The sequence below is a fragment of the Diaphorina citri genome, unplaced genomic scaffold (assembly GCF_000475195.1).
Source record: "Diaphorina citri unplaced genomic scaffold, Diaci psyllid genome assembly version 1.1 scaffold2617, whole genome shotgun sequence".
NCBI classification, from domain to species: Eukaryota; Metazoa; Arthropoda; class Insecta; order Hemiptera; family Psyllidae; genus Diaphorina; species Diaphorina citri.
In genome coordinates this window covers 3,377-16,121 of record NW_007380035.1, presented here as the reverse complement: position 1 = coordinate 16,121, position 12,745 = coordinate 3,377, and the positions used below count along the sequence as shown (strand labels likewise).

Sequence of the window (12,745 nt, the reverse complement as noted above, 5' to 3'; positions counted from 1 at the left end):
GCGCACACTCGCTACCGACTGGGAGATCAGAAGCAAACGGTGAGAGAGAAGGAAATTTCAATAAGAGAAGAAAAGCGGTGATAAGGAAAAGGTAAAGGAGAAGGAGAAATGGGAGAAGAGGACGAACACAGAGAAAGAGAAAAGGGAGATGAGAGAAAAAGTAGAAAGGAAGAGAAGGAAGGTTTGAGAAGAGGAAAACAGGGGAGAGAAATGAGTAGACAAAAGAGTGGGAGGAGAAAGAAGGAATGGAGGAAGAGAAAGAGAAGAGGAGGGAGGAAGGAAGGACGAAAAGGAGTGGGAGGAGAAAGAAAGGGAATGGAGGAAGAGAAAGAGAAGAGGAGGGAGGAAGGAAGGACGAAAAGGAGTGGGAGGAGAAAGAAAGGGAATGGAGGAAGAGAAAGAGAAGAGGAGGGAGGAAGGAAGGACGAAAAGGAGTGGGAGGAGAAAGAAAGGGAATGGAGGAAGAGAAAGAGAAGACGAGGGACGAGACAGAGGGATTAAATATTCCATTAATGAACGCTAGCTGTAAACAAACTGAGAATATGACGGGGGCGTTGTAGTGATAAGCTTTCTTCTTTTAATTTGTTCTCTAGCCTACTTGTCCACCTCTGGGGGGCACCTACTTGTCCACCTCTGGGGGGCAACCACTTTGTCTACCTCTAGGGGGCACCCACTTTGTCTACCTCTATAGGGGGCACCCACTTTGTGCTCTTATTGCTAATTGGGGTCAAGTCAAAAGCAATCTACCCTTTCACTGAAATTATAGCCATGGGGGCTGTTCCATAAATAACGTCACACTCTGGATTTCACACTTTGAAAACTTTTGATCCTACTTCCTGAGTCAAGCGTATTCATCCGCGCGAGATGTTGTTGTTATTCAAAGATACGTAAATATTTTTATTCCTTGAGAAAAATCGCTAGTAGCAAAATGTAGGTATCTAGGTTCTTGGATTTTTATTCCTTTCTTTAATTTTGTATGTTCATGTTTTTGTACCTAATTTTGATTTTTATTTGTATTGTTTTCTTTATCCACCATGACTACTGTTTTAAAGAGAAATTATACTAGAAGTAGGAATGAGTTGGGTGGATTAGAGGCTGTATTATCTCAAATCGGAGATGTAGAAGACGAGTATACAGAAGAGACTGCTGAGTCTATTAGATTAGTAGTTGGTCGTTCTAAGGCCAGATTTGAGGTCTACTCTCAAAGGAGAGATTTGTTGGAAGCGGCCATAGAAGATGAGGCTCAGTTAGAGGTTTTGGTACCTCAACAGTCAGAAGAGTTATATGAAAGTCACAAATAAATGGAACTGTTGACTGTTAATAGCACCTGCAATTCAACTTACCCCGCACCTCTGAGGAAAACAAAATATTTATTGTTTTATATTGGTCATAAATTAACTGTAGGTACCTACTATAAGTTACTGATGTATGATATTGTTGGAATCTGCTCATAAATATATTCGGGATGAGCATTGGGCATTGTTGTTTATTTGTTGCTAATAGATATACATAGTTTCTACCTATTATACATAGGTAGGTAGTATACATAAATGAAAAACTGAACGGGACGCCGGGACACCCCCTGAAATTCGGGACTGTCCCGGCCAATTCGGGACGTTTGGCAAGCCTACTCATAAATATTATATTCGGGATGAGCATTGAGCATTGTTGTTTATTTGTTCCTGGATATACATAGTTTCTACCTATTATACATAGGTAGTATACATATATAGTAATAGTAGTATAGTAACGGTAGTTCTTTTATTGGCATATAAAGGATGTATGAATAAATCTTTTCACTAAGAGCCCATTCCCACGTGTCGTAAGTTTCATCCGATTTTCCCCCGAATAAGTAGTATAGTAACGGTAGTTCTTTTATTGGCATATAAAGGATGTATGAATAAATCTTTTCACTAAGAGCCCATTCCCACGTGTCGTATCCGATTTTCCCCGAATGTCCTGTATTTATTGTAATGAGAGATGAGAGTGTTCCCATAACACACGACACGATTATTTCCCGAACGACAAAAAAAGTCCTGCAATTGGTAAAAGGTAATTTAAATGAGAGTTTTCCCACTAGACACAACACGTTATTTTCTTCAAACGACAAAAAAAGTCCTGCAATTGGTAAAAGGTAATTTAAATGAGAGTTTTCCCACTAGACACAACACGTTATTTTCTTCAAACGACAAAAAAAGTCCTGCAGACCATGTAGTTTAAATGAGAGTGTTCCTACTTCACTCGACACGATTTTTTCCCGGACGACAAGTTAGTGGTGACAGGCTTTAACATTTTAAACCGATGATCACATACTCACCATCTCCATACGGAGGAGGGGGTGGGAAGGGAGGCATTCCGTCAACCTTGCCCTGGTCGGGACTCGAACCCTTGAACCGTGGAATGTAATCCTCGGAACCGTCATTATCAACCTGTGAACAGAGAGAAATGGAACGGTTAGTAAGAGAGAGAGAGAGAAAGAGAGAGGGAGAGAGAGGGGGAGAGAGAGTAGAGAGAGAGAGGGAGAGAGCCAAAGAGAGAGAGAGAGATTTTTTTAGTATAGGTAGGTAGAAGAAGATACCTTACTATAAGTACCTTCTCTCCAGTTTACAACGCAAACTGAAAATGGCAACTTTCTAACTAATATTATTTGCTTACTTCATATTTCCACATTTTTTTTACTGTCTTTCTTTCTCTCCCTTTTTTACTCCACCAGATCCTCACCCAAAGGCTCTTCAGATTCTGCAGCACGTGGTGTAGACTGTTGCAATGGCTTCTATACACTTTATTTAGGTGACTACTAGTTATATTTATGTATTCTACCTATCTATGCAATGTCGTCTACACGTACATACATAGGTACTAGTTGTGTACTGAATTTACTAATTCTATAACTATTGCAATGACTTCTATACACTTTATTTAGGTAACTATAAGACAAGTTATGTACTGAATTTACTTCTTCTGTAATTGTAGTTAGTATCTAATCTAAATTATGATTTCTAAATTATGTTATGATCTAAATTATGATTGGGTTGGATGGCAGAGATTGCCTAAGGCAATAATTCTGCCTTTTGTTGAATTTGTACTTTATGTATTGTATGAATTTTCAACAATAAAGAGTTTATTATTATTATTTCTTTGTGGTGAAGCTGAGAGCTTCTTCACAATTTTTATGGATATCACAGCATTACTAAGAGCCTCCTTTACCATTTACATATATGACTTATCATACAATTTTTCTTTTTACCCTGGTAATGCCGCCACTGGTCGCTACTCGATTAAAGTAGCTACTCCATTGTCCTCACGAAGCTGAGTGCACCCCAAACTCCAAGCACAGAGCCGAAAAAACCTCGGCTTCACCGGTAATCGAACCCGGACCTCCTGCGTGCAAGCCTAGTGTGATACCCACTCGGCCATCACGGAGGTTGCTAATTGTAGTTAGTAGGTACATGGTGTAGAACTTTATTCTGTCCTTCTTTCAGCTCTTATTACTTTTTCCCTTTTTCTTCTTCTTCTCCATCTCTCTTGGTCATTAAGAATTCTTAATCCTTCTCTTCATCCTTTCTTCCTTTCACCTCTTGTCACTTCTCCTTACTCTCTTTCTTTCTCTCTTTCCCTATTAATGTAGCTAAACACCCTCTAATACTTTTTTTATACATACCTAAACTAGGTAGTAGGTACCTATTCCTTATCTCTTCTTCTTTATCCTCCTCAAGTCCTCAGTCTTTCCCTCCTCCTCCTCCTCCTCTTCTTCTTCTCCTCCTTCCGTTTTTAATTCACCTCTTTTCACTTCTCTTTCCTCCCTCTCTTCACACTCTTTTTCGCGTTCTATCCGGGCTATTAAGATTTCTCCTCCTTTTACTTTTTTCTTCGCCTCCTCCTACTACTCCTCCTCCCTCTCCTCCTCTTCTTTCATCGCATTTTCTCTTATCATTGACATAAACTAACACCCTCACACCTTTCACATTGTTAATGAGGAGGAGGAGGGAGTTGCAGAAGGTTAACTATAAAGTTAGAAACATGTGGAGGTGATAAAATGGAGGAGGAGGAGGAGGAGAAGAAAAAGAGGTAGGGATGAAGAGGAGGAGCAGGAAAAGAAGAGGGAGTATAAAAAAAAGAAGAAAGAGAAGGGAGAGGACGAGTATAGGAAGAGAGCAGAGATGGAAGTCTGTAGAGGGAGACAGAAGGCAAACGGCAAGAGAATGGAGGAGGAAAGAGGGAAGAATAAGGAAGAATGACATAAACTAACACCCTCACACCTTTCACATTGTTAATGAGGAGGAGGAGGGAGTTACAAAAGGTTAACTATAAAGTTAGAAACATACGGAGGTGATAAAATGGAGGAGGAGGAGGAGGAGGAGAAGAAGAAGAAAAAGAAGAGGGAGTATAAAAAATAAAATAGAAAAAGAGAAGGGAGAGGACGAGTATAGGAAGAGAACAGAGATGGAAGTCTGTAGAGGGAGACAGAAGGCAAACGGAGAGAATGGAGAAGGAAAGTGGGAAGAATAAGGAAGAAGAAAAGCGGGAGAGGAGAAAGTAAAGGAGAAGGAGAAATGAGGAAGAGGAGAACACAGAGAAAGAAGAAAAGGGAGATGAGAGAAAAAGTAGAAAGGGAAGAGAAGGAAGGTTGAAGAAGAGGAAACAAGGGGAGAGAAATGAAGGAAGGACGAAAAGGAGTGGGAGGAGAAAGAAAAGGAATGGAGGAAGAGAAAGAGAAGAGGAGGGAGGAAGGAAGGCAGAAAAGGAGTGGGAGGAGAAAGAAAGGGAATGGAGGAAGAGAAAGAGAAGAGGAGGGAGGAAGGAAGGACGAAAAGGAGTGGGAGGAGAAAGAAAGGGAATGGAGGAAGAGAAGAGAAGGGAGGAAGGAAGGTTACCTCTATAGGGGGCACCCACTTTGTGCTCTTATTGCTAATTGGGGTCAAGTCAAAGCAATCTACCCTTTCACTGAAATTATAGCCATGGGGGCTGTTCCATAAATAACGTACGTCACACTCTGGATTTCACACTTTGAAAACTTTTGAGCGCTATGACAAAATATTAGATAATTATTGCTCAATTATGATGAAAAAAACTGGACTTTGTATAAACTCTTCATTAGTTACTCGTAGTTATAGCTTGGAAGGTGATGTTTCTACATTGTAAACACAATGTCGCGGGTTCGAGTACGGGTTTTATAAGAAACAACCTTATCGTTCTCGGAACGACTGGCTTTCTGCTAGCCTGGCCTAAGGGAAGAGTGGCTCGCGGGACGATATGAACCCAACAGTTCTACAGTAACCCCCCTTAAAAAATCTGGAATATCATTTTATTCAGATTTCCGTTTCCGTCCTATCTGGTCCGTCTTGAATGAAATAATGTGGATTTCAGCTTTTTCTTGAGCAACAGACTCTCCTGACATTTATTTATTCTATTTTTATCTCACATACCTAGTTCACATTAACACGAAGCGCGTTACAAATGGTAATCTAACGCGCCTTATCCTCTCTATCCCCCCCTCTTCCTTTCTCCTATTTCTACCCTCTCCTCCTTCCCTTATTCTTTCTACTACCTCCCCTCCTATTCCCCCTCCAACTAGATTTTATTTCTATGCCCCCTCCTCCCTTATCCTTCCTAATTCTTTTTCTCCCTCTAGATTCTATTTCTATCCTTCTTCTTCCTCATCCTTTTATTTCTACCCTCTCCTTTTGCCTTATCCTCCTGTTTCTACCCCTTCTCCCACCTATTCTTTCTATTTTTACCCGTCCAACGTCCTAACCTTCATTTCTGACTTCTCTCTCTCTCTCTATTTCTACCCCCTCTTATGCTCTACTACAGTTGAATCTGTCTAAGTGGTTGAACCATCTAAATGGGAAACCTGCATGCTTTAACAGGGGGCAATGAAAAAATGTAGCCCCTTCATTTATTTAAAATATTGTAATTGGGACACACTTTTGTAATTGTGAAAACCGTGATAGGTGGGAATCATGATATGGGGGCTGGATTCAATTCCCATCAGAAAAAATTCAAAAAAACTTTGCATAATTACCTATGTATAGTACCGAGGAGAACATTTGTAAAATCCTGAAAATTAGATACCTATATATTAAGTTAATAAGAGAAGTAGAGAAGAGATAAAAATTAAAAAAAAAGGTATTTAACAACTGCTCTGAAGAACTTTTAGCTTTTAGTGTTGGAATCTGTTGGGTTTATTTGAATTTTAGAATTCTCATTTACATGCGCTCTTTCACTTAACCATTCATAATTCACATGTAACTTTACTTTGAGTAATGCAAAAATTAACATTGATTTCTCTCTCTCTCTCTCTCGCTCTCTCTCTCTCCCTCTTTAGCTTTTCTCTTTATCCATCTCTCCCTTTTCTCTTTCTCTCTTCCTTTATTTCCCTCGTTCTGTTTTTTCCTTCTCTTTCTCATTCTCTCCTATTTCTTTTTCTCTTACTCTCTTTCTATCATCTTCTCTCTCTATTTCTTCCCCTCTCCCTCCTTTTCTCTTTCTCACTTCCTCACGTACTGTACTAAGTCCACACGATCAAAGTTAACTCTCTCTCTCTCTCAAATTAACATTGATTTCTCTCTCTCTCTCTCACTCTCTCTCTCTCTTCCCCTCTCTCTCTCTCTCTCTCTCTCTCTCGCTCTCTCTCTTTCCCTCTTTAGCTTTTCTCTTTACCCATCTCTCCCTTTTCTCTTTCTCTCTTCCTTTCTTTCCCTCGTTCTCTTTTTTTCTTTTTCTTTCTCTCCTATTTCTTTTTCTCTTACTCTCTTTCTATCATCTTCTCTCTCCTATTTCTTCCCCTCTCCCTCCCTTTCTCTTTCTCACTCCCTCACGTACTGTACAAAGTCCCCACGATCAAAGTTAACTCTGTCTGTCTCTCTCTCTCTGTTTCAAGCTATGTATGTTTCACTCTCATTTCGTATGCAAAATACGTGCATGCACTTAGAGAGACAGAGACAGAGGGAGAGAGAAAGAGAAACAGAGGGAGAGAGACAGAAAGAAAGAGAGAGACAGAGAGAGAGAGAATCAGACAAAGAGGGAGATAGATGGATAGAGGGGAAAGAGAAAGAGAGAGAGACATACAAATTCTATTAACTCGACCTTTTCATGGGTATATGGACTAATGTCACTAATGGTAAGAGAGATAGAGAGATAGAGAGAGAGAGAGAGAGAGAGAGAGAGAGAGAGAGAGAAAAGAGAGAGAAGAAGAAAGAGAGAGAAAGAGAGAGAGAGAGAGAGAGAGAGAGAGAGAGAGAGAGAGAGAGAGAGATAGAGAGAGAGAGTTAAAATATGACCTTTAATATCTGGGATTCTCTAACTTTGAGAAATTATATATGAGTAGGAAGAAAGTTCTCTCTCTATCTCTCTCTCTCTCTACATTTCTTTCTCTTTCTCTCTCTCTCTCTCTCTCTACATCTCTTTCTAATTGAGAGAGAGAAAGAGAACTGCAAGAATGGAGTGTGTGTGAGTGAGAGAGAGAGAGAAAGAAAAAAAAAGAGAGAGAAAGCAAGTGAGAAAGCAGAAGGGAGAGAGAGAGAGAGATAATTTGAATTGAAGGTACTCTACGGAATTTCCAATACAAGGCAAGAGATACCTAGTGCCTAGTTTCAACCCTTATAATGGAAATCCTAGGACCTGTAAAAGTCAATGGAGAATATCGTAGAAGGCACAACAAAGAACTTTATGAGCACATGGAAGACCTAGTGACATCCATGAGAAGGAGAAGAATGTTATTCTTTGGTCACCTGGAGAGAATGAACCAAGATAGACTGACCCATCAAATACACAAATCTATTTCTAACAGAAAATCTTACTCCAAATGGGCAGATCAAGTGAGGAAGGATTTTGAACAGGCAAACATCACAGAAGAAGAAATTAGTGATAGAAACATCTTCAGAGATCTGGTGAAACCGGCAACGTTACAACCGCTTACCTTGGCCACTGCACGTCCTGCATGCAAATGGAGTCAACAAAGGAAAGAGGCTCATTCCCGGAAGATGAAGGCTTATTGGCGAAGAAGAAAAGCCAGTGAGAATTAAAACTACGTGGTCCAAGTTGGCCGAAACGATAGCAAAAAAAAAAAAAAAATCTATGTTAGGATAATATAGGATTTAATTTTCATCATAATACATATACGATGATAATGTCCACAGGCCCGTTTTCAGCACCCTCTAAGGGTCACGCCACAAACACATTATTTTTTTTCAAGGCTTAAGAGATGAACTTAAACTTAGAGTACGAGAATTAACGAGGGTTGGCTAACACGGCGGACGTTCCAGAGTTAGTTAGGTAGGTCTACCTATAATAATGAATCAAACCAACAGACAACGTAGAAATGCAAAAATATCGTCCTGTTATAAAAATTCAATCTCACTTCCTTCGTTTGTTTTACTCATGCTAATCAATTTGAATTCTGCAGATGTATGTTATGTAGGTAGCTATGTTATGTAGGTTATGTAGGTTCTGCAGATGTATGTTATGTAGGTAGCTATGTTATGTGCCTATAACACTATTGTAGGTTAGATATAGATAGATACCTGTCTATTGTATGTAGTGGTATAAATTTTATAGATCACTATCAATACAGGCGATCACTATCAGATCTAAACAATAGGTTGTTTATTTTTCTAAGGTATGAAATCAGACAATCAAATAAATAGTTATAACTACTGTTATAAGTTATACCACTATCTATGTAGGTATCTATCTGTCTAGGAAGTCCTATATCGCAGTTTCCTGTACAATTCTAACAGCGAGAATTCGCCAAGACAAAGATTTAATCAGACAATAGATAAATAATTTATTCAATCACACAAAATCTACACTAAATAAAATAATGACAAGATAGTATTTAGATAGGTACTATGTTTGCACTATGTCTATAGATATGTATTACCTATACATACCTACTTATTGCATATTTTATATCACCATAACATATGAGATTTTATGTATTTATATACGTAAAGTATCTAATCTAAATTATGATTTCTAAATTATGTTATGATCTAAATTATGATTGGGTTGGATGGCAGAGATTGCCTAAGGCAATAATCCTGCCTTTTGTTAAATTTGTACTTTATGTATTGTATGAATTTTCAACAATAAAGAGTGTATTATTATTATTTCTTTGTGGTGAAGCTGAGAGCTTCTTCACAATTTTTGTGGATATCACAGCATTACTAAGAGCCTCCTTTACTAATTCAGACATATCTGATAATTTTTCTTTTTACCCTGGTAATGCCGCCACTGGTCGCTACTCCATTAAAGTAGCTACTCAATTGTCCTCACGAGGCTGAGTGCACCCCAAACTCCAAGCACAGAGCCGAAAAAACCTCGGCTTCACCGGGAATCGAACCCGGACCTCCTGCGTGCAAGCCTAGTGTGATACCCACTGGGCCACGGAGGTTGCTAATTGTACCTAGTTAGTACATGGTGTAGAACTTTATTCTGTCCTTCTTTCACCTCTTATTACTTTTTAGTCCGTCCTTCCTTTATTATTACAATAGTATCTAATAAAAAAGGTATAAGTTAGCCCCGGGGGCCAGGTTGGACTGTGAAAACGACCCTGCTAGCAAACTTCAAAGTTCACAAGGCCCATTTGACTTTCGACTATTTCTCCCCCAAAGGCCTCACTATAGCAGAAACATCAAAGGCTCATTCCTCCACACCCCAGATCCTAACCCAAAGGCTCTTCAGATTCTGCAGCACGTGGTGTAGACTATTGCAATGGCTTCTATACACTTTATTTAGGTGACTACTAGTTATATTTATGTACTCTACCTATTTATGCAATGTCGTCTACACTTACGTCACTTACATACATAGGTACTAGTTGTGTACTGAATTCACTAATTCTATATAACTATTGCAATGACTTCTACACTTTATTTAGGTAACTATGAGAGAGAGAGTTAAAATATGACCTTTAATATCTGGGATTCTCTAACTTTGAGAAATTATATATGAGTAGGAAGAAAGTTCTCTCTCTCTCTCTCTACATCTCTTTCTAATTGAGAGAAAGAAAGAGAACTGCAAGAATAGTGTGTGAGAGAGAAAGAAAGAGAGAGAGAGAGAGAGAGAGAGAGAGAGAAGGCAGGTGAGAAAGTAGAAGGGAGGGAGAGAGAGAGAGAGAGAGATAATTTAAATTGAAGGTATTCTACGGAATTTCCAATACAAGGCAAGAGGTATCTAGTGCCTAGTTTTAACCATATAATAGTTTCAAAATGTATTGTCCACTATTTTCTTGGTAGGCTAAGTTTAGTGGATAAGCTTAAGCTCCGAAAACGCCCTAAATAATACCGAGTGTTCAAACTGTTGCTGAACACTCTATAATTATAGGATTTAATTTTCATCATATACATACGATAATAATGTCCACAGGCCCGTTTTCAGCACCCTCTAAGGGTCACGCCACAAACACATTTTTTTAAAATTTATATATTTGTTATTTTGCTTTGTTCAATTTGTTCAATATTTGTTGAAAATTTTGTACAATAAAAGTACTTATATTACCATTTTACCATTACCATGTACCTATGTAGTTATGTACTTACCAATAAGTAGAATAACATGTTATGAGAAATATGTGTTATGTAAAAAATTCACCCCAACAATAGAGACAAGAGATAGAGAATACGAAAATACATGAGATGGGATGGAACGAAATGAGACAGAGAGAGATAGGGAGGGAGAGAGAGAGAGAGGGAGAGAGAGAGAGAGAGAGAGAGAGAGAGAGAGAGAGAGTTAGGAGAAGATAAGGATTGAATACCTAGCATTGAAGGAAGAAGAAGAGGGGGAGAGAGAGAGAGAGATGATGAGCTACTATAGTAAAGTGTAAGATAATATGAGAACACATACAAGGGAGGGAGAGAGACAGAAACAGAGGAAGAAGATTGGATGAGGGAATACCTATACATAGAAAGGAAGAGAGAGAGGGAGGGAGGGAAAAGGAAGGATGAATTGAATATGAAAGAGGGGATGAATGGATGAGGGGGACATATAGGTACCTAGAATTCTCGTGTTGTAAACTATTATTGCGGGTAAGGCCTCATGCTTAGAGTTAGCCCCGGGGGCCAGGTTGAACTGTGAAAACGACCCTGCTAGCAAACTTCAAAGTTCACAAGGCCCATTTGACTTTCGACTATGTCTCCCACAAAGGCCTCACTATAGCAGAAACATCAAAGGCTCATTCCTCCACACCCCAGATCCTCAGGAGTGAGAGAGAAAAAAAGAGAGAGAGAGAGAGAGAGAGAGAGAGAGAGAGAGAGAGAGAGAGAGAGATAATTTGAATTGAATGTATTCTACGGAATTTCCAATACAAGGCAAGAGGTACCTAGTGCCTAGTTTCAACCTTATAATAGTTTCAACATGTATTGTCCACTATTTTTTGGTAGGCTAAGTTTAGTGGATAAGCTTAAGCTCCGAAAACGCCCTAAATAATACCGAGTGTTCAATCTGTTGCTGAACACCCTATAACACTCCTATTATAGTTTTCAAGGCTGTTGTTTAGCATGGAGTATTATAAAGTTAAAATGTGAATAATATATACATATATTATGTATCTCGTTATTATTTATTATCTATTAAACGCATATCATCTATGCAAAGACATCTACAAAAGCCAGAGTCCGTCAACAAACCTGAAATTATGCCATTCCAAGACCGTAATAAGACCAGCTGCATTGTACGCTTCTGAAATGCTGAATGTTTGATGATGACAAAAAAGGCCCATTAAGAAAATTAGAACTTGAAGACCGTAAAATGTTGAGGAAAATCCTAGGACCTGTCAAAGTCAATGGAGAATATCGTAGAAGGCACCACCAAGAACTAGTGACGTCCATGAGAAGGAGAAGAATGTTATTCTTTGGTCACCTGGAGAGAATGAACCAAGATGGACTGACCCATCAAATATTAGGTACACAAATCTATTTCTAGCAGAAAATCTTACTCCAAATGGGCAGATCAAGTGAGGAAGGATTTTGAACAGGCAAACATCACAGAAGAAGAAATTAGTGATAGAAACATCTTCAGAGATCTGGTGAAATCGGCAACGTTACAACCGCTTACCTTGGCCACTGCACGTCCTGCATGCAAATGGAGTCAACAAAGGAAAGAGGCTCATTCCCGGAAGATGAAGGCTTACTGGCAAAGAAAAAAAGCCAGTGAGAATTAAAACCACGTGGTCCAAGTTGGCCGAAACGATAGCAAAAAAAAAGAAGACTAGAAGTACCTACCTACTAGAATTTGGGAAGGTCAGTGAAAGAATGACCTCGTTCTTTTCTATGTTCCACTGAAAGAATGATCCTTCTTCGATACACTCTTCTTTTTTAAGAAATACCCTTTGAGAAGCTCAGTGAAACAGAAAACGTCCCTTCTTTCATACAACTCCTCAGTGGTGAACTCATTCTATCTCATGAAACATGATGGAGTAGTTGAGAACCGAACAGACAGAATGAAACATTGGATAGAGAGAGAGAGAGAAAATGGAAAGAAAGAAAGAAAGAGAGAGTAGCTCAAGCCTCCTCCTCCTCCTCCTCTTCTTCTTCTCCTCCTTCCGTTTTTAATTCACCTCTTTTCACTTCTCTTTCCTCCCTCTCTTCACACTCTTTTTCGCGTTCTATCCGGGCTATTAAGAATTCTCCTCCTTTTACTTTTTTTCTTCGCCTCCTCCTACTCCTCTTCCTCCTTCTCCTCCTCTTCTTTCATCGCATTTTCTCTTATCATTGACATAAACTAACACCCTCACACCTTTCAC

The 12,745-nt window shown here is 39.1% G+C and overlaps 1 protein-coding gene across 1 annotated transcript in view; it reads right to left on the bottom strand.

The window, feature by feature from the left end:
• The window catches only part of LOC103519233 (collagen alpha-5(IV) chain-like), a gene marked incomplete at its 3' end in the record, with an annotated part of 13,064 nt that extends 10,394 nt beyond the window's left edge, over positions 1-2,670 (bottom strand). The window contains exons 1-3 of the mRNA XM_017448116.1: positions 2,656-2,670; positions 2,318-2,429; positions 1,344-1,350 (exon numbers count right to left, since the gene is read on the bottom strand). Coding sequence (XP_017303605.1) covers positions 1,344-1,350; positions 2,318-2,429; positions 2,656-2,670 — 134 coding nt within the window. The remainder of the gene's footprint in view (positions 1-1,343; positions 1,351-2,317; positions 2,430-2,655) is intronic.
• Between the last annotated feature and the right edge of the window lie 10,075 nt (positions 2,671-12,745).